Here is a 22,361-nt window from a genome sequence, read left to right as displayed (position 1 = left end):
GTGATTAACATACCACCATATTACAGTATTCTGATATTGACTATATACATACTTGAAAGTGTGACATATTTTCACATGTACTCATGTTACTAATTAGTATCCTTTCATTTTTGTCTTGATGAACTACTTTCAGCATTTCTTGTAGGGCAGATCTTGTGGTGATAAGCTCCCTTAGCTTTTAATTGTCTGGGAGTGTCTTTATCTCTCTTTCCATTTTCTGAAGGACAACTTTTCTAGGTCAAGTATTCATGGTTGGCAGTTTTTTTTTTCAGCACTTTATCATTTCATTTTTCTTGGCCTTCAAATTATCTGATGAGAAATCTACTGATAGATAATATAAAATAATTATACCTGTAATACCCAAACTGCTCAATATAAACAGAGATAAACATTATGGATGTTCTCCTTTTTTTTAAGTTTATTTATTTTGAGAGAGAGTGCATGTGAACAGGGGAGGGGCAGAGAGAGAGGGAGCGAGAGAATCCCAAGCAGGCTGTCTGTTGTGAGCACAAAGCCTCCTAATGGTGGGGCTCAATCCCATGACCCTGGGAGCATGGCCTGAGCTGAAATCAACAGCTGGATGCTTACCCAACTAAGCTACCCAGGTGCCTCAGTTTGTTCTCTATAGTTAGTCTGTTTCTTAGTTTGTCTTTCTTTTTTTTTTTCTTTACTCCTTTGTTTCTTAAATTCCACATATGAGTGAAATCATATGAAATTTGTCTTTCTCTGCCTGATTTATTTTTCTTAGCATTGTATTCTCTAACTCCATCCATGTCATTGCAAAAGGCGAGATTTCATTCTTTTTTATGGCTGATCTTTTTTATGGCTAATATTCCATTGTGTGTGTGTGTGTGTGTGTGTGTGTGTGTGTGTATACACCATCTCTTCGTTAGCCATTCATCAATTGATGGGTACTTGGGTTGATTCCATAATTTGGCTATAAACATAAGGGTGCATGTATCCCTTTGAATTAGTGTTTTTGTATTTTGGTGGTAAATACCCAATAGTGCTATTACGGGATCATCAGGTAGTTCTGTTTTTAACTTTTTGAAGAACTCCCGTACTGTTGTCCACAGGGGCTGCACCAGTTTGCCTTCCCACCAACAGTACAAGAGGGTTCCTTTTTCTCTACATCCTCAGGCATTGTAAGTAGAGGGCCACCCCGGCAGGATAGTTGAAACCGAAGTGGGTGCAGACTGGGGTGTCCTGGCTGCCTCCACGCAGAAGGTACTCTGTTGGGGCAGCCGGAGCCGAAGCAGGCAAGGGCCCGGAGGTTTTGGGACTCTCCGTGAGGGGGAGAAGTTGAGGGAGGTGCCCTGGCAAGTTGTCTGGAGGTGAAGTGGTTCAGGCCTGGAGTGTTCCAGGGCGTTTTGCGTCTTGGTGAGTCCGCCAGAGCTGTAGTGACTGCTGATCAGGGGTGTCTGCTGTGTGCTCCACTGGCACCCCCTTGATGGGAGGGCTGGGGCTGCAGCTGGTGTGGAGGTAGGTCGGCTCTGGCAGCCCAACCCTGCTTCCATCTGTGCTATCAAGGTAGAAGGGGAACGTAAACCATGGCGCTCACCAGCCCCTCTGATCCAGAGTGAGTGGATCAGCCCCCCCGCGCCCCCTCTGTTTGGCAGGTTCCTAAGGCTAGATCTTTTATATTCTAGTTGCCCTTTTAAACCACAGCTTTTATTCTGTGCCCCGGAGCAGACAAATCTGTTCCCCTTCCCTTAGTATTTTCCCTCCCCACTGCAGATGGGAGTCCCTTCATTACTGTGTCTCCCTCTCTCTTGCTGTGCAAAAGCTGTTTAGTCAGCCCACCATTCTTTAGAAGGAATTGCTCTGGAAATGTGTGTGTGTCTATGAAAGAGGGAGTTCCGGGTCTCCCTCTGTTGCCGTCTTAGGAACTCCTAAGGTATCTTACATCTTTTTTTTTTTTTTTTGTAGGAACTTAGATATTTTTGGCATTCGCTTATTTACGCATTCAATGAACATCTCCTGAGTGTCTACTACAGACCAGGCACTTTGCTAAGTGTTATTCTGATGGGGGGGGGGGGGAAGACAACATGCCCACTTTCAGTGGAGCTTACCTTCCAGTGTGTGTGTGTGTGTGTTGGGAGGAGGGGCGGGGAGGGCAGATAATATACAAGAAAAGTAAAACACGCACTGTGTTATGTTGTGATAGAGGCTAGGAAAAACATGGAAAGAGATTTCAAAGCTGGGGGGTTGTACTGAAACTTTACGTCGGTCGCCCAGAGGAAAGCTCAGGGCAGATCCGTGAGGGAAAGGATTCAAGTCCGAGGAGCAGCAAGAACCAAAGACCTTGAGATGAGAACATGCGTGGGGTGTCTGAGCCCCCCCCCCCCCCCCCCGCCACAGGGAGACCATGTATAGAAGCAGAGCACGGAAAGAGAAACTTGTGTCTTTGCTTCTCTCCGATAGCACCATATCGTACAGCTCATTACACACAGTATTTATTGAGTAATGAATTTGGATTTTTCCACTTCAGAGGGGAAAAACAGCAGTGAGGAGAAGGGGCAAAGCCACATGACTTCACAGCTAAGCGGGGCTAAGTGCACGGTGGGGAAGAAAGCGGTTGGGGTGGGAAGAATAGAATAGAGTGGGTTTTGAGATGGAGTGGTTGACCAAGCAGTCGGAAACACAAGGTTGCTGCTTCGTGGAGCTCAGGGAAGAGAGAGATTTGGGAGGCGATACCGTTGGAGGCATGAGACTGATGAGGTCCTCCGGGGAGGATGGCCTTGGACCAGGGTCATGGTGTGGGAATGTAGAAAGAGGGATGGATTCGTTCTGTATGCAGGACCTTGATGATGGAGGAGACGTGGATGGTAAGGAAACACAGGAGTTGAGCCTGATTCTAGGGTTCTGTTGACCGGGGTGGTGTCGCTGCTAAGACTGGGAGGGCTCAGATGGAGCCAAGGTCATGTGTGGGATGAAAGCGGACATCGGATAGAAAATACTGAGTAATTGCCAAATTGAAAAGAGGATCTGTATTTACATCTCAGAAGCTGAAGGTCTCAGAGTCACGTCAGCTAGTGAGCAGCCAAGATGACCTCCTCTAGGAGGCGGCACTCAGCGCAGCAGTAAAGCTCCAGCGTCGCCAGCAGGTGGCGCGCTCCGCGGGGCCATCTGATGAGCTTCTGAAGGCCCATCTGCTCAGATTACCTTGCTACCGCCCCGTTCAGCCTGAGCCCTGGCAGCGTTTTTGATGCTAACCACTGCTGCTTTTCATTTGGATCAGCCTGTCCCTTGCTAAGCAGGCCGTTCCTAAATGTTACAGGGCTCGTCGAAGGGGTGCCTGTTCCCATGTGTCCTCTTTCTGGCATCAGTACGCGTCATGCTTTGATGCTGGTGCTGTCACCGGTAAGTAATGAGTCACAGGGAACAAGTGCCGCTGGCTGCTCACCAAGGTTGGGTATTAACTGGTAAGAAGAGGACGAGATGAAATTTGGGACAGAAGGAACGGGTGTGCCATCGTTAATGTGCTGTGCTTGCTTTTAGACCTATCAGGAGGCAGTTTCGCTAAGTCCAAACAATCAAAACTGGAAGAAGGCGATGCTCCGGAATCCCCCTCGTCGGTGACGGAAGAAACGGGCTTAGCAGGTGACATTACGTGCCCGGCCAGCCATTCAAGCAAGAATGGGACAGATTTGTGAGCACTGAATGCTCCTGCACGCACTCCAAGGGGGTTACGGTTTGAAGATCACAGTGGCTTTTGCCTTTCAAAGACAAGCATTTTGTCCTTTCAAAGCATTTTGAAGCATTTTGTCCTTTCAAAGACAAGTAAATTGTTGCACAAATTAGAGATCAAAGCAAGTACTTCTAGCATGTTCTAGTCCTTCTAGCAGGTTGATGTCTGCCTCTTTACTCTTCTTGATGGCAATTTTCAGGGCCTAAAGCTCCTAAAATTATGGTCTCTGCTTTAGTTGGTAGCTATTAGCTCGGTTTTTGTGGTAGAGATATCCACTCTACCCCAGTGAAGGATGGCCTTCTGCGTAAGTGAGGCCACCATATTTCAAAACGAAAGACTCCAAGAGAGCAAACTGGGAAGCCCAGAGATACTAGAGTTTGGTGGTTAGGTGCCTCTGGTCTTCCCAGTTTGCTCTCTTGGAGCCTTTTGTTTTGGGTTCCAATCCTGGCACTGTTGGTGTGAGCTTGCACAAGTTACTGGATCAATATGGAGAACAAGCTTGCACAAGTTACTGGATCCCTCTGTTCAATATGGGGAACAACGGAGCCCATTTGACGTGGCTTTTGTGAGGCTGAAATGAGCTACAACCTGCCAGTCCCTTAATAGTGCCGGAGCCCTTGCGAGCCCTCCTAAAACTTGGGGCGCCCAGGAGCCATCATGCCAGTGTTGCCCCCATAGAAATGTCCCACCCATCACATCCTCTTTAAAACCTCTTACAACACCTCTCTCTGCCTGCTGCTTAGGCAGAGTTGCTCTGATTTGAAATTCCGGGAGAGTTTGGAGGAGGTGAGCACTTGAGTGAGGTTCGGTGGGAAGCGGCACGAAGTGCTCACGACGAGGACTCTCGGATCAAGCTGGCCTTGTTGGCCAGAGTCGGCCAGGCTGCAGTCACGGCCAGGCCCCCGTGGGACTTCTGCGGCTCGTATCTGTGCTTCTTAGCTGCCCGTCCACCTCTGAGCAGCTGATAGACTGAGCACATCTACCTCGAGCACTGTGTTCGTTTTACCCGATGTTCTCTCTTTATTGTTCAGAAGGCATTTCCACTCCGTCCCCAGCAGTTGTGCCGGAGAACTCAGATGGTTCTGCTATTATCGCAACCCTCGAAACCTTCACTAGAGACCTGAGAAGAAAAACTGAGGTAATTTTCCACTAAAAATGAAAAGCTAGCTTGTTACGAGTTTAACAAGTTCCTATTATCCATCAGTGCCGTTGATCTCCTTGATGAGGATATCATGTGAACCCAGAGTGACGGTTCTCCGCACTCTTTTGGGGAGGTACGTTTGCCTTAGCCATGGTCACTGATTTCAGTGCCTTTGTGAATTATGGCTTGTATTTATGAGACTGCTATTACCTGTGCATTTGCTACGGTGAGACCAGATGCACCTCTATGGAAATCAGACTCATGGTTTGGTTTCATTGGTAGTGTTCTCAGACAACTGAACTACCAGAAGCAATGATTCGGTCATAATGATAGATGGGAGGAGAGGGGAGTGGGGGACCATCTGGATGCGAGAGGCGTCTGGGATAAGGGCGGAGGTGGGCTTTGGGTAGATGGTCAGCTGAGTGGTGGCGTATGTTTGAGCGATGCGCATGTAGGCCATCCCGTAATCTTGTCTGCAGGATGAACTCTGGAAGAATTTCAGTTCCCTCCTTTGATGTCCTATTGTTCCTAAATCCCTAAAGAGTTATTTCTTTGCACATTTGGGAAGAATCTCTTACCCTGACATACATTCATTTAACTAACATGGGAAGCCTCCACAGTCTTATATTTTCTTCGATACCAATGTAAACTCACTTATAATGGCAATTTGTTCATAACATTCAATATACATTGTGACAGGGAGACTGTAGGTTTTCCTATTTTAGCTTATTGTTCTTTATTGGCACTGAACCTGAGGTAATGCATAGACCGCGTGTAGCACGGTGTCTCATCACAGTCGTTTAGCAGTAACGTTTGCTATGCAACGTCTTTTCCACGCAACACCTGAACTGAATTTATGTAGTTATGGTTAACTCAAATGTGATCATTTTGCTGTTGTTGTTATGGTTTAGCTTAGGTACAAAGGGAGTCCGCTTGATTCAAAAAATGCAAAGCAAGCACCAGATTGCTTAATCCAACTTTTAAACCAGATACACCAATGCAGGTAAGTGTTGGGCTTCAGAACAAGTTTGTGAAAGTGGGATCGCTCACAAGCTTTTGTGTCATGACCACTGTGCTGGGGTCACGAGGAGCCGAAGCTTGAGCCGATGTGTGAGGTTTGCTCCCTCACCTAACCTTCCTAGGTTTCTCCTTCCTCCTTCGTAACATGACGGGTTAAAGCCTTCTTGAAGCCTCTTCATGGTCTCCCATTGTATGATCCTAAAAACACTCTTTTCAAAAAATTTATAATCCGGTTGTGAAGACAGAGCAAGCACGGACATCTATGTAAAAATGCTGGATAAGTGCTATGTGTTAAATACATGCAGTGGAATATTATTCAGCCTTAAGGGATGAAATTCTGACACGTGCTACAATATGGATGAACCTCGAGGACATTATGCTCAGTGAAATAAGCCAGATCCAAAAGGACCAGTCTTGCACAATTTCACTTGTAGGAGGTACCTAAAAGAGGCAAATTCATAGAGAAGGAAAGCAGAGTAGAGAATACCAGAGGGTGAGGGAGTGGGGAACGAATTCTTGTTTAATCAGAACGGAGTTTCTGTTGGGATGAGGGAAAAGTTCTAGAGACGGATGGTGGTGACAGTTGCACAACGTTGTGAATGCACTTACTGCCACTGAATTAGAAATGGCTAAAAGGGTAAATTTTATGTTACATATATGGCCACAATAAAAAGTGCTGTGCACTCATGCATACACACACACGCACACGCACACGTGTACAAACATATCTTGACCATGGAGCAAGAACAACAAAGGCATAAGATTTCAGAGAGATGTGAAGGTTAGGAAAGGTGAGTAGAGATGGGATTCTGTAGTGATTAGAGTTAATCCAGAGCCATTACAACGGAAGTGCTTCTGTAGTGAGGTTTTGGAAACAAAGGTTTGAATGGTATAAGGAAGCTATGTATAGAGATCGTTCCTTGTTGAAGAGAATGACCTGTGAATGAAGGAGAGGAGGAAAACAATGGCAGGTTGGTTTGCTTAACTGAAGGAGGATGTTTCTTAGGGCAGAAAACGTAATGTGAGTAGAAATTTATGATGTTTTTCAAACTTGCTTACATGCAATGTCATTTGGTTTTCAAAACGAGCCCATGAAGGACTTTGGACTTCTAGAACTCCCATTATCTTTTAGGGGTTATATATGTATGCATTTTTCATTCGGCAAATGCACACTGAGTGGCACCAGGTGCCAGGTCCCGTGCTAAGTGCAGGAGAGCAGTGATGACAAGCTTTGGGAGCTTCTTGCCTTCATAGAACTTCCAGCCTAATGGAGAAGACAGACCATAAACAAGGGAAAAAAGCAGTTTATGGGGTCGTTAAAAGAGCAACTGTTGGAAACTTTAGAACTAACATGTAGGGGAGAAACGAGTCTATTAGCCAATTTCAGCCTTCAGGACCAGCTTAAGGCAAGAGAAAGGGGAGAAAATGGAAGGTAAGAAGCGATGGGGAGCCATGATTGGTGGTCTAGTAGCTTCCAGGACAGCTCTGGCCTCCATGTCCTTTTCCCTGGAGTTATCTCTTCTTTGCTCTGTAATACTAGCTTCCTCCAGTCTTCTGTTGAAAGGCTAAATCAAAGTTTGCAGAACTAAGGGATGAAGATGGTCAGTGAGGGAAGAGGAGACGGGTGTTCTTTTTTTTTTTTTTTTTTAAGTTTATTTATTTTGAGCGCAGGGGTGGGAGAGTGGGGTTGGGGGGGAGGGGACAGAGAGAGTGTGCACAAGTTGGGGAGAGACAGAGCACCCCAAGCAGGCTCCGCTCTGTCAGCCTGGAGCCTGACGTGGGGCTCGAACTCACAAATAGTGAGATCATGACCTGAGCTGAAATCAAGAGTTGGACGCTCAACCTACTGAGCCACCCGGGTGCCCTGAGTTATGTGTCCTTAAAACAAACGTCTGGAGAACAATAAGAAGTATCCTTGCAATAAGAGGATTGTCTTTTGTCCTATTCAAGCAGTCCCAATGAAATCTGGTGCTTTTTACTTTTATCAGACTGAATAAACTAGAGAAGTTTCACAGTTTGGTCCTTCAAGAGCTGAGCAATCTTGAGAAGGATATCCAGGCTCTGAAACACCTTGAGGAGGATGCCCTGGTAAGTCCTTTTCTTGAATATCCTCTGTGACTTACGAGGATCTGTTCCAGAGTAGAATAACTGCCAAATACTTAAAACTTTTGTTCAATTCTAGGAATTTTGGGGGAAACAGTCTGATGCCCTGAAGTCATTCTGTGATCTGCAAGTGCTGAGGTATTTTTTTTCAAAGCATTCCTTCTAGAAGTATCTTAGTTGAAGAATGAGGGTAGTGCGCTGGCTGTAGGATGGGTGATCGACGTGCGTGAAACTGCACGGAAGCAGCTGTGTTCCTGCATCCTTTCAAACCAACTACTTTTGTGGCACTCGCTGAGCAGAGAGTGTGGCTCAGGGCATTCTAGAAATGTCAATTTTGAAAAGCATAAGCAGGATCATACAAATGTCAGTGTTTTTGATCCAGTTTGTTTTCTTTTAAGCAATAATTTTAAAAAATTGAGTCCATCCTGAGAAAAACACTTAGATATATAGTGAATTGTGGTATGGTAGAATATATTCTCTCTCTCTATATTCTTTGGGCAGTATGGAGATTTTAACAGTATTTGTTCTTGGGGTCCCTGGGTGGCTTAGTCGGTTAAGCATTTGACTTCAGCTCAGGTCATGATCGCAGGGCTCATGAGTTCGAGCCCCACGTCGGGCTCTGTACTGACAGCTCAGAGCCCGGAGCCTGCTTCAGATTCTGTGTCTCCCTCTCTCTCTAGCCCCTCCCCCACTCACACTCTGTCTCTGCCTGCTCTCTCTCAAAAATAAACATCAAAAACAATTTTAAAAACCAGTATTTGTTCTTCCAGTCCATGAGCATCGAATATCTCTTTGTGTCTCTTCAATTTCTTTCATCAGTATTTTCTAGTTTTCAGAGGACAGATCTGTCACCTCTTTGGTTAAGCTTATTCCTAGGTACTTTATTATTTTAGGTGCAATTGTAAATGAGATTGTTTTCTTAACTTCTCTTTCTGCTGCTTCATTATTGGTGTATAGAAATGCAACAGATTTCTGAACATTGATTTCGCATCCTGCAACTTTACTGAATACGTTTACCTAATAGTTTTTTGGTGGCGTCTTTAGGGTTTTCTGTATATAGTATCATGTCATCTGCAAACAGTAAGAGTTTAACTTCTTCTTTACCAATTTGGATGCCTTTTATTACTTTCTCTTGTCTGATTGCTGTGGCTAGGACATCCAGTACTATGTTAAATAACAGTGGTAAGAGTGGACATCCTTGTCTTGTTCCTGAGTTTTGTATAAACCTTGTTCCGAGGTTTTGTATAAACCTACTTTATTGAGGGGCTTTATCGTGAATGGATGTTGTGCTTTGTCAAATGCTTTTTCTGCATCTATTGAAATGATCATATGGTTCTTATCCTTTCTCTTATTGATGTGATGTATCACATTGACTGGTTTGCAAATATTGAACCATCTGTGTATCCCAGGAATAAATCTCATTCAGTCATGAGGAATGCTTTTTTTTTTAACATATTGCTGGATTATGTTTGCTAATTTTGTTGAGGATTTTTGCATCTGTGCTCATCAGAGATATTAGCCTGTAGTTTTCATTTTTTTGTGGGTCTTTATCTGGTTTTGAATTGGGGGGATGCACAAGTATATGGTCAATTAATCTTTGACAAAGCAGGAAAGAATATACAAGGGGAAAAAGACATTCTATTCAACACTTACATGCAAAATAATGAAGCTGGACCATTTTCTTACACCATACACAAAAACAAACAAAAAATGGAGTAAGGACCTAAATATGAGATCTGAAACCATAAAAATCCTAGGAGAAAGCACAAGCAGTAATTTCTGACATTACCCATTACAACATCTGTAGATATGTCTCCTGAAACAAGGGAAACAAAAGCAGAAATAAACTATTGGGACTACAGCAAAATTAAAAGCTTCTGCACAGTGAAGGTAACAGCCAATAAAACTAAAAGACAACCTACTGAATAGTGGAAGATATTTGAAAATGACATATCTGATAAAGGGTTAGGATCCAAAAAATATAAAGAATGTATACAGCTCAACACCCCAAACCGAAGAATCCAGTTTAAAAATGTGCAGAAGACATGAACATTCTTCCAAAGAAAACATCCAGATGGCCAACAGACACACGAAAAGATGCTCAACATCACTCATCATGGCTGTGCAAATCAAAACTACAATGAGATATCACCTCATACCTGTCAGAATGACTAAAATAAAAAACACAACAACAAAAATTGATGAGACTGTGGAGAAATAAGAACCCTCGTGTACTTTTGGTGGGAATGCAAACTGGTGCAGCTACTGTGGAAGACAGTAAGGAGGTTCGTCCAAAAATTAAAAATAAAACTACCCCATGATCCACTAGTTGGATTACTGGGTATTTACCCCCAAAATAAAAACACGAATTCAAAGGTATACACACACCCCTACGTGTATTGTGACATTATTTATAATAGCTACTTTATGGAAGCGACCTTAATAAAAAAAATGAAATCTTGCCATTTACAATAACATGGATAGATCTAGAGTATACTGCTAAGCAAAATATAAGGCAGAGAAAAACAAATACCATATGATTTCACTCATATGTGGGATTTGAGAAACAGAACAAAGGGAAAAAATAAAAGACAAACCAAAAAACAAACCTAGAACAAACAGATGGTTATGGGAGGGGGGCGTGGGTGAGGGGATGGGCAAAATAGGTGAAGGGGATTAAGAACACACTTGATGAGTGCTGAGTAATATATGGAATTGTTGAATCACTACATTGTACACCTGAAATGAATATAACACTGTGTGTGAAAAGAGCCCCAACAAACATAAGTCCAGGACCATATGGATTTACAGGTGAGTTCCAACAACATTAAAAAAAAAAATTAATACCATTCTTAAATTATTCCAGAAAATAGAAAAGAAAGAAAAGCTTCCAAATACATTCTACAAGGCCAGCATTATTGTGATACCAAAATAAGGCAAAGATATTACAAAAACAAGAAAACTATAGGCCAATATTCCTGATCAACATAGATGCGAAAATCCTCAGGAAAATATTAGTTAACTGCATTCAACCATACATTAAAAGGATCATTCTCCAAGATCAAGTGGGATTTATTCTAGGGACTCAAGGATGATTCCATATCACAAATTAATCCACATGATACGCTGTATTAATAAAATGAAGGATAACAATCATATCATCTCAATAGATATAGTAAAAGCATTTGACAAAGTTCTAATTCTGTTACTGATGAAAACTTCCAATGAGATGGGTTTAGAGGAACCTACTTCAACGTAATAAAGGCCATATATGTCAAACCCACATCTAACATCATGCTCAATGGTAAAAAATGGAAAACTTTTTCTCTAAGATCAGGAACAAGATAAGGTTGTCCCCACTCACCACTTTTATTCAGCATAGTAATGAAAGTCTTACACAGCAATAGGAGAAGAAAAAGAAAAGTCACCACATTGGGGAGGAAAAAGTAGAACTGTCACTATTTGTAGATGACATGATACTATATCCAGAAAATCCTAAAGATCCCATCAAAAAACTATTAGAACCTATAAATACAATAAAGTCACAGAATATAAAATTAATATACAGAAATCTGTTACATATATTTACACTAATAATGAAGCAGCAGAAAGAGAAAGTAAGAAAACAATCTCATTTACAATTGCATCACCAAGAATAAGATACCTAAGAATAAAAACCAAAGAAGTGGAAAAAAGACCTGTACTCTGAAAACTATAAAATCTTGATGAAAAAAATTGAAGAGGACACAAATGGAACTATATACATACTTATGGACTGGAAGAATTAGCATTTGTAAAATGTCCATACTACCCCAACCTACAGATTCAACATAATCCCTATCAAAATACAAACAGCATTTTTCACAGAACTAGAACAAATAATCCTAAAATATATCCAGAAGTACAAGAGACCCTGAATAGTCAAAGCAATCTTAAGAAAGAAGAACAAAGGTGGAGGTGTCACAATCCTAGTGTCAAACTATATTACAAAGCTATGGTATTCAAAACAGTATGGTACTGGCACAAATATAGACCCATAGATCAATCCATGCTTATATGGTCAATTAATATATGACAAAAAAGACAAGAATATACACTAGGGAAAAGACCATCTTTTCAATAAGTGGTGCTGGAAAAACTGGACCACATTCTTTTTTTTTTTTTAATATTTTGTTTTTAAGTAATCTATTTTTTTTTAACGTTTATTTATTTTTTGAGACAGAGACAGAGCATGAACGGGGGAGGGTCACAGAGAGAAGGAGACACAGAATCTGAAACAGGCTCCAGGCTCTGAGCTGTCAGCACAGAGCCCGATGCGGGGCTCGAACCCACGGACCGTGAGATCATGACCTGAGCTGAAGTCGGATGCTTAACCGACTGAGCCACCCAGGCGCCCCTGGACCACATTCTTACACCATGCATATGAATAAACCCAAAATGGATTAGAGACTTAATGCATTGTGAGACCTGAAACCATACGACTCTTGAAACAACACATAGGCGGTAATCTCTTTGACACAACCCTGTGTCTCCTCAGGTGAGGGAAACAAAAGCAAAACTAAACTATTGAGACTACATCAAAATAGAAAGGTTTTGCACAGCAAAAGAAACCATCAACATAATGTAAGGCAACCTACTGAATGGGAGAAGATATTGGCAAATGATATATCTGTTAAGGGGTTAATATCTAAAATATAATGAAGGGCGTAGATAGCTCCATACCAAAAAGCCAAATGTTCCAATTAAAAGATAGGCAGAGGACCCGAATAGAAATTTCTTCTAAGAAGACGTACAGATGGCCAACAGACAGATAAAAAGATACTCAACATCACTAATCATTAGAGAAATGCAATTCTAAATCACCATGAGTTATCACCTTCTACCTGTCAAAATGGCTGGTATCAAAAAAGCAAGAAATGACAGATGTTGGTGAGGATGAGAAAAAAAGGAACCCTTGTTGGTAGGAATGTAAACTGATGCAGTCACTGTGGGAAACAGTTTGGAGCTTTCTCAACAAAATTTAAAATGGAAATATATGATCCAGAAATTCTGCGACGGGGTATTTAATGAAAACAAAACCACAAGTTCAAAAGGATACATGCGCCCCTATTATTTACAGTAGCCAAGATCCGGAAGCAGCCTAGATGTCCATCAACAGACGGATGGGTAAAGATGTGGGGCGTATGTGTGTATATACATATACACACACAACAGATTGTTACTCGGCCATAAAGACCATGAACTCTCCCACGTGTGAAAACACGGAGGGACCTAGGGGGTATTCTAAGTGAAATAAGCCAGACAGAGAAAGACAAATACCATATTTCACTTGTATGTGGAATCTAAAAAACAAATCAAAAAACTCCTAAGTCCAGAGAACAAGCTGGTGGCTGTCAGAGGTATGGGGGTAGGTAGGGGTACGGGGGAGCGGTCAAAATATGTGAAGGGGAGTGGGAGACACCTGCTTCCAGTTATGGAAGGAATAAGTCATGGGGATGAAAGGTACAACAGGAAATACAGTCTGTGGTATTTTAGAAGCATCGTATGGTGACAGATGGTAGCCGCACCATGGTGAGCATAGCAAAATCTACCGCGTTGTTAAAGCCACTGTGTTGTATACACCTGTAACTGATGTTACATTGCGTATCAATTATACCTTAAAAATGTGAAAGAAAAACATTAAAAAAATAGAATTTGACATAAATAACTCAGGATAATACATAATATCCAATAATATTTTTTATGTTAAATTAACATGTATGTATATTTATTATACATTATGTTCATGAGGGTTTGTTGTTGTCGTTTTTTAGTGGTTTTTGTTTTACTGGTATGGGTTTATCCTGGGTTCACTCTCCAAAAGGCTTGTCATGATATATGTAGCTCACAATTCAAATGATAATGAGTCTTTTTCACTCATGGCTGAACGTATTCAAAAGACTGGTTTGTAAAAATATAATGACCGGGGCGCCTGGGTGGCTCAGTTGGTTGGGCGTCCGACTTCAGCTCAGGACATGATTTCACACTCTGTGGGTTCGAGCCCCGCATCAGGCTCTGTGCTGACAGCTCAGAGCCTGGAGCCTGCTTGGGATTCTGTGTCTCCCTCTCTCTCTGACCCTCCCCCGTTCATGCTCTGTCTCTCTCTCTCTCTCTCTCAAAACTAAATAAACATTAAAAAAAATTAAAAAAATACAATGACTAATGAAAAAAATAACAAACTTTACATATTGATATGAGTAATATATTTTTATGAAAAATAACCAGATTTTTCAAGACAAACGTGAGAAGAATAGCACTGGGTTGTGTTTGCAAATTTCTTTAATATCAGGCTTCACCGAAGATAGCTGTATTCTCATATCTGCTTCTCAGTTCAGTCTGCTGTGATATCACATATCTTGTAGCCTCTGGAAGACACTGTATATTTGTGCGAGAAAGAATGAAAAAAAGCAAATGATGTCTTACTATTACTTACCATTATTACCAAAGTAGTTTTGGACTCAAGGAACCTTTGGAAGCTTAGGGGTCTCCAACTTAAGGGGTCCCTCAGCGGGTCCCAAAGGTTCACACTTTGAGAACTGCTGATATAAACCAACACTAGATTAAGAAGCAGAAAAGATTATACCTCCTAGATTTCTGAAACCTGGAGAATTCACTTATTTTGACTAAACCTCAGCTTTTAGACAGCTGTCTTTTCAGTTCATACAGATTACATTGTAGGAATAGTTACTATTTGCTTTCACCTCCCTTGACAATAGGCCCTTTGTATGACTTGAGAATACTAAAAAAAAAAAAAAAAATCCCTCCAAAATACACATCTCCCAGGGTTTTGCCTTTGCTCTCCACTCTTCCAGTCACCTAAGGAAACCACCCCGTGGCTTGTAGAGGAGAGATGATAATGATGCTCTTAGCTCATGCTGGGTGCTTACTGGGCACCAGGCTTGGACTTGGTCAAGATCCAGTATCTGGATCTGATTGGTACCCAGGGGCTGCCCTCTTGGCATGTTTGTGCATCAGTGATGGTTTTTACATATTTTGCTAGGGAAAGGAGACCGTTCCTTTCACTAGACTAGATTATTGCAGACTAGATTATTTCAGCCCCTAGCGCAGTGCTACAAGGAAGTAGGGATTAATACTTTGAATGGTTGTCATGAGATCCCTCTACCTATGTTTTGGGCTAGTGGTGTTGACAGATGCAGTGCATGAAATAGGATCAAGTGAAATTATCAATTACTTAGAATGGTATTCTGGATTGGCCATTGATTCTCCTCAGCTGACATCCAGGAATGTAACGATCTATGAAATAACCTTATGATGTATGTATGTACATTTGTGTATAGTCTTAAATTGGCTAAATATAATGAGATGGATCCGTTTTTTTCCAGGCTCAATCCAGATCAGTCTTCATGAGGAAAGCCAAAGTCCTGTGTGACGACTGCATTCCTGGGGTAGGTGCAAAGGATTGCTTCGATGGAATTGGAATGGGGGAAAGATGTTCTAACGCTCTGGGCTCCAAGAAGCTTTCTCCTCTTTCCTAATATTTTCCATGCTAGAAATGATCCTTTTGGATCTGGTCTTTCATTGAACAAATATTTATAATTGAGTGCTTGCTCTGCATCGGGCAACAGGCTAAACATGGAGCTACAATTGGTAACACACAGATATGTTCCTGCCCCCATTACAAATAAATTCCTTGAGGAAAGACAGAAAGAGACAAGTGAGCGAATAAACTAAGCACAAGTTTACAAAGTGCTTTTGAGGGATACAAGTGCTGTGGCCGAGAGCAAGGGTGTGCAGTTTCAGATAGGATGGTCATCAAAGGTCTCTGTGGGGAAGTGACGTTTAAGATAGGGTTTCAAGAATAGGAAGGAACCAGGGGAGCCTGGGTGGCTCAGTCGGTTAAGCATCCCACTTCAGCTCCGGTCATGTTCTCACGGTTTGTGGGTTCGAGCCTCGTGTCAGGCTCTGTGCTGACAGCTCAGAACCTGGAGCCTGCTTCAGATTCTGTGTCTCTCTCTGTCTCTGACCCTTCCCCATTCATGCTCTGTCTCTCCCTCAAAACTAACATTAAAAAAAAAAAAAAAAAGAATAGGAAGGAACCAGACTTAGGAACAGTTTAAGGCAACAGGATTGGGTAGGGGAGAACATGACATATTTGAAAAACTGAAAGTTCTTAGCTCAGAGTGGTGTTTGAGGGGACAGTTACTTGAAAGGAAGCTGGGAGCATGACTGAGTCTCATTGAGGTCAGGGCCTCACTGAACAGGCTGAGGAGCTTGAATTTCGTACTACAGGTGAAGGGAAATATGGGTGGGTTCGAGCAAAGGCATTGGGGGTGAGGGTACTGTGATCTGATTTATATTTTAAGAATCCCATCCTCGCTGCCTTGTTAAGAATTGACTGGGGAAGTGAGAATAGAGGAGAGGAGCTGAACTGGATGGAGGGGCTTTGGAGACGGTGAGAAATGGGGAGACACCAGGTACCTTTTGGGGCCACGGTTTATAAATCACTGATAGATGGAAGTGATGCATAAAGTAAGGATGACTCCTGGGATTCTGTTTTCTAGCAGTTGGATGGATGGCGTTGCCGGTTAGGGAGATGGGTGGAAGGAACGTGTGGGTCAAGCAGGAACTAGAGTTTATTTGTTCATGTGTTAACTGGTTTTGATGAGGACTTGGAATCACGGGCAATTTTCCAGGAAACTACAATTTAACAAAATGGACTCCTGCAGGGATGGGAACTATTCATAGAAGAAGTGGAGAGTCAATGGTTCAGATTGTGCACGAAGTTCTTCTATCGGGAAAGGATAACTTCGGTGCTGTTGACTAAATGGTACTAAAGGGTAACGTTAGTACTGTTCCAGCACACAGAAGAATAAAAATTACCCAATTTTTAAATGGACCTTGTGTGACAGTGCTGAAATCCAACAAGAATTACACAGAGAACCATAGAACAAATCTCCCTCAAAATAATTAAGGCAAAATTCTAAGCAAAATATCGGCAAACACCATTTAGCAACTTATGAAAGGAATAATGTGTCATGATCAAGGGAGATTTATTCCAGCAATACAAAGATGGTGTGATATTAGGGAATCTGTCAATACATTGATTGCTGATAGACCTAGGGAGAAAAATCATTGTGATTCTCTTTCATAGATTTCAAAAGGTGTTTGAAAAAAGTCTACATCTGTGTCTGAATTTGTGTAAGCCCACATAAAATAGTAGTAATGAGATACTCTGTAGTATGATAAATCAGTCCAGAAGCCAGTATCATGCTTAATGGAGAAACTCTAAATGCATTGTTACTAATTTCAGGACCAATAGATGGGGAGACTCAGTAACATAAAGATGTCCGTTCTCACAAGGTGGAGAGCAGAGAGTGCAAACTCTGTCCTGATTCTTCTAAGAGCACTAATCCACTTGTGAGGGCTCATCTCCTGACCTCATTTCATCCTGATTACCTCCCCGAGGCTCTGCTTCCTAACATCATCACATGGCGGGGATGGGGGCAATTTCAGCAATTGAATGGAATGGGGGTGATACAGACATTCCGCCCATAAATCGTGTCAAGGGATTGACAGTTTCAGTGGGATCAAAAGTTAGGACAGTGAGGGAAGGAGAGCAGGTGGCTGGGAAAGGCCCGAAAAATGCAGTTAGAAAACAGGATGTTATGAATCAGGATTTCTGTAATGATCACATCCGAGAGAGTGTAGCTATGGTGAAATGGAAGAAAATCCTATACGAGGTGAGGAAGTGAAAGAACTGAGAAGCCAGAGAGTGAAGGTGGGTCCCTCATGACAGAGTTTCAGTAACTACTAAGGCTTGACAGGAAGCAGGGCCAAGTGAACAGAGGGGCCAAGATGATGGGTGACGGATGATAATTCAGATGGTTGGCATAAGCAGCAGAGAAGTGTCTGCAGGAGAACAATTCCTGTATTTGGCATTTTGGAGCAAGGAGAATCCTGTTTCTCTGCCTGGCCAGGAAGTAATGGGATAACAGAGTTAAAAAGAACAACAGCAACGACAAAAACTTTTAATTGAGAGAGGGTGTTGGGGAAGGTGGCACCCTCAGAAGTCAACCACATTTTAGTGAGAAGGAGAAGGGAGGGAGACATTTTCTTTCAAGAAGAGGCCGAGGATATTGGGAAGGCCGAGGATTGGAGACAGGATGGGATGGACTTGGAGAGATTTTTCAAGGAAGAAGTTTATAGAAGTATTACTATGAGCCCTAATGCTTCTCTAGATGGCCCAGCAGCTCGTGGGGCTACCACCCTGTGAGCTTTCTGGAAGTATTGTGAGGCCCACGGAGTAAACAAATACGGAATGTGTTGAACAACTACGAACTATCCTGTTCTTGGATGCAGTCGCTTTAATTTTTTTTTTTCAACGTTTTTTATTTATTTTTGGGACAGAGAGAGACAGAGCATGAACGGGGGAGGGGCAGAGAGAGAGGGAGACACAGAATCGGAAACAGGCTCCAGGCTCCGAGCCATCAGCCCAGAGCCTGACGCGGGGCTCGAACTCACGGACCGCGAGATCGTGACCTGGCTGAAGTCGGACGTTTAACCGACTGCGCTACCCAGGCGCCCCGGATGCAGTCGCTTTAAAGATAGCAACCCTCTCACCCGGTTGGGTTCTTTGAATACTGTTTGCTTCTTTCCCACAGCATTTAATAATGGGGCTTTTTATACGGTTATCGACTTGAAAATTTCAATTTAGAGGTCTAAGGTAGATTCCCTAAGTAGACCATATAATGAAAATATATTCATTAAGAATGTAATTCCATATATCTTAGAGTATAGTAGTTATCAAAAAAAAAAACCAAAAGTGGTTGACTTTTAAGAACTCCTTTGGGATCCAAAGTTGTGCTCTGTGATGTTTGACCTGGCAATCCCACTTCTAGAGAACTCTCTTAAAGATTAAATTGGACTGCGCAAGGAAATGTAGAGTAGTATGTATAACAGTTCTGATAAGGAGCTGTTGGAAAGTGCCTGAATGCCTAGCTGGAGCTTGGTTAAATAGATCGATACACTTACATGATCTGTCGCGTTGCCATTGAAAAGAATTAGATTAGATTAATTGATTCGGGAAGACACTTGATCGTGAGTAAAAAGTTAAAAGCCTCTTGAAAAGCATTGCATATCACGTGATCCCATTTGGTTTTTTTAGTTTTATTTTTTTAAAGTTTATTTATTTATTTTGAAATAGAGAAAAAAAATCCCAAGCAGGCTCTGTGCTGTCAGCACAAAGCCCCATGTGGGGCTCCACCTCCTGAACTGTGAGATCATGACCTGAGCCAAAATCAAGAGTCGGATGCTCAACTGACTGAGCCACCCAGGCGCCCCAGATCCCACTTGTTTTAAATGTTCGATGAGGGTGTATTATGTCCATTCACTCCACAAACTGCTGCATCTATTAGGTGCCAAGTATTGTCTTCACTGCTGGGGTTAGAATGATACCCAAGAGGTCCTTGACCGTCTAGAGGGTACATTTTAGTAGGATAGACAGAGAGTGAAGAGTAAATAGATAAAAATTCGTGACAGTGGTAAGAAGAAAAAAAGTGTGATGAAAGAGACTGATTCGGTGTGGAAAGAGAAAGCTGAGCATAAGACTGGCCGAATTGACTTAGGGACTGAGCATAGAGAGAAGGGCCAGCATAGAGAGAAGTTCTTGGGCTGCTCCAGGGAGATGAAGCGAGAAGAAGAGAAGAACCAGTTGACCAATGAGATAACAAGGAGGATGGTGTGACAAGAGAGTTTGCGCAACGTACGTGCATGTATACACAGTGAGAGGTCTAGATTCTAGAAGATATGCACCAAACTGGGGTATTTCTGTGTAGTGACATTTTAGGTGAATCTAGACTACTTCTGTATTTTTAGAATTTAGTCCCGGATACGAATTACTTTTGTGGAATAAACTCAGACAGCATAACATTTATAAAGAGTTATTTTTCCCCCTTTCCTTAACCCTCCTTCTTACCTGTGATCTAGAAGTAACCACCTCTTTATAGTTTGGTATATGTTCTTTCAGACACTTTGTCAATACTTATAGAAGAATGTATACAAATGTCTGTATAAGTATACATGTGTAGGTCTTTAAGTAACATAAATGTTATACTAAATATTATGTGTATTTTTGTTCTCTGAGCAATAAAAGGATCCTTTTCCAAGTCCAGAATTATTTTTTAATAACTATAAAATATTCTAGGTTGTGGACCTGCTACAACTTATACATTTGATTCCCTATTGATGCACATCCAGCTTATTTTAAATTATTATTACAAATAATTTTGTAGTGATCATCCTTTTACCTATATCTTGAATCACTTGACCTATATCTTGAATCACTTGAATTATCAGGAAAAAATTTGGGAAGGCCCCCCCAAAATTTAGAGAAACAAAAATAACAAATCTTCACATCAAAATAGCACTAAAAGAGGATGTAGGAAAAAGACAAATCTGGGCTAAGAATATTAGCCTAATTCCTAGCTCTACTGGAGAACTGGATCAAATGTGAATTAAATGTACATGTTACAGTTGGTCACATGTAACAGGAATCAGGCTGCAGCAGCTACACCAAACAGGGGTTTTATTTTTTCCCTGTAAGCGGCAGCCCAGAGGGAGGGAGGTTATCCAGGGCCGGTGATGCGGTAACAGTAAGCAGCCATCAGAGACCCAGGTCCCTTTAGTTTCCTGCTCAGCCATCCTTCATATGGCTTTGGGCTCGATAGAGTGTCCACTCTACTTCTGGGTATCTCTTCTACACTCCAGGTAGGAAGGACGAGAATAGGTGAAATGTGAAAGGTCAAAGACGTGTGCCAGGAAAATCTACCTTCCCCTTCCGTTTTTTTCTAAATTAAGAAAACTGTTTTCATGGAAGCCCAAACCAACAGAAGTTTGTCTCCATCTTACTGACTGGGTCAGTAGCCCACCCTGGTTGAAAGGGAGTTGGGGAGAATTTAACTGCTACTGTCTTCCTAACAAGTGGGGTTCTGTAAATAAGGAAGAAAGGGAGAACAGACGTTGGGTAGGTATCTAGGACTGTCTCTCATGCCCAAGTCAAATTACCCGAGCTGAACACAGAAAAAAGAGAAATAACTTAAATCACACAGGTGATTCTGTCTGCCATTCTTTGCAGATGAGCCTGCGCCTAGGACGCTTTAGGACGGGAAAATCCGTTCCCTCCTTGATATCAGCTCTTACCTACATCTTGTTTTATGAGCATCACGTTGGGCTCCGTCCCAATCCGTGTATTAACAAACATGCATTTTGCACACAGCACGGCCCCGAAAGCCAGCCCAGCCTTTGGTATTCCACCCAAGAAATACTGGTCTTTTCTTCAATAAGGGAGGAAAAAAATAACCTGCTGTGCTGGACTGTTGAGAGATGGCGGGCACATCCTCGAAGCGTCACACGTTCGAGACATTTTTGCAGGGTGTTTTTGACTCCAGCCAGTTCTCCCGCAATGAACTGACTTTAGCTTCCAGTGGCCGTGGAAGACAGAACTTCGCTGGATATCTGAGTTAGGGACGTAGTTGATAAAACAGAGTGACATTCATGTTGGCTCACCGAGTTCTAAGGGACCAAGAGCTGGGTAGTTCAGGCTCAACTAATTGCTGTTCTTTCTTTTTTTTTTCCCCCCACCAGTCTGAGCCACCTGAAGACGACAAAGCTGGCTTGGGTCACACAGCGGTGGCCCTGGCTTCTTCATTTTGCTCTGCTCCAAATGGCATCCCTGAGAACTGCAGAGTTGGAAATAGAACAGGATATGTTGGTAGTTTGTAGTTGTGTTATTGTCCAGTTGTCATAAATGTTAGCGTTCTGTATCAAAATTTGGTCAGAAAATAGGAAGCTCAGGATGTTTACTAACTTGGGGTGTTGCTTTTTTTTTTTTAATGATTTTAAAGTAAAATCAGTCTTTTATTTGAGGTGTCCTCAAGTTTTGGGGGGGAAATCTTAGCATCTGTATACCTGCTGTTTGGTCTGTCTCGTAGAGGGAAGATTTAATTTGTGATCAAATAGCTCAGATGAAAACAGTGTTGTATTTTGAAATACTTATTATTTCATTGGATCTGCAAATATTCTATTTTCTTCAGCACTTAAACAAAACGGCCAGCTTTAGCAGAGGAGACATGCCTATGTGACAATTCCTAAGTGCTCTAATAAAGTCTGAATGCATGAAGTTTGCATGCACAGTTGAGTGAATCTATTTTGGAAAAATAAAACCTATGTAATTCGAGGCCATCTACAAACGAACTCTGTTCATAATTGGATGAGTGCAGTTAAAGACTACGGACTGAAAACAGTTAACTTATATAATCGTGACATAATATCTTCTGTGTTGTGTAAATTTAGTCTGCCAAAACAAATGTTTACAGCCTCAATTTAATGGTCGTCTTTTTTCTTTAGAAT

The 22,361-nt window shown here is 42.0% G+C and overlaps 1 protein-coding gene across 1 annotated transcript in view; it reads left to right on the top strand.

Moving 5' to 3' along the window:
• SYCP2L (synaptonemal complex protein 2 like) overlaps nucleotides 1–21,759 on the top strand; it is a 112,195-nt gene extending 90,436 nt beyond the window's left edge. Inside the window, exons 26-32 of the mRNA XM_042985260.1 lie at nucleotides 3,502–3,603; nucleotides 4,723–4,829; nucleotides 5,744–5,835; nucleotides 7,841–7,940; nucleotides 8,035–8,093; nucleotides 15,338–15,400; nucleotides 21,597–21,759. Of these exons, the coding sequence (XP_042841194.1) occupies nucleotides 3,502–3,603; nucleotides 4,723–4,829; nucleotides 5,744–5,835; nucleotides 7,841–7,940; nucleotides 8,035–8,093; nucleotides 15,338–15,362 (485 nt within the window). The 3' untranslated portion in view covers nucleotides 15,363–15,400; nucleotides 21,597–21,759. The remainder of the gene's footprint in view (nucleotides 1–3,501; nucleotides 3,604–4,722; nucleotides 4,830–5,743; nucleotides 5,836–7,840; nucleotides 7,941–8,034; nucleotides 8,094–15,337; nucleotides 15,401–21,596) is intronic.
• Nucleotides 21,760–22,361: the final 602 nt, after the last annotated feature.

The sequence above is a fragment of the Panthera tigris genome, chromosome B2, assembly GCF_018350195.1.
Source record: "Panthera tigris isolate Pti1 chromosome B2, P.tigris_Pti1_mat1.1, whole genome shotgun sequence".
NCBI classification, from domain to species: Eukaryota; Metazoa; Chordata; class Mammalia; order Carnivora; family Felidae; genus Panthera; species Panthera tigris.
This window is presented reverse-complemented; position numbering and strand designations above follow the sequence as displayed.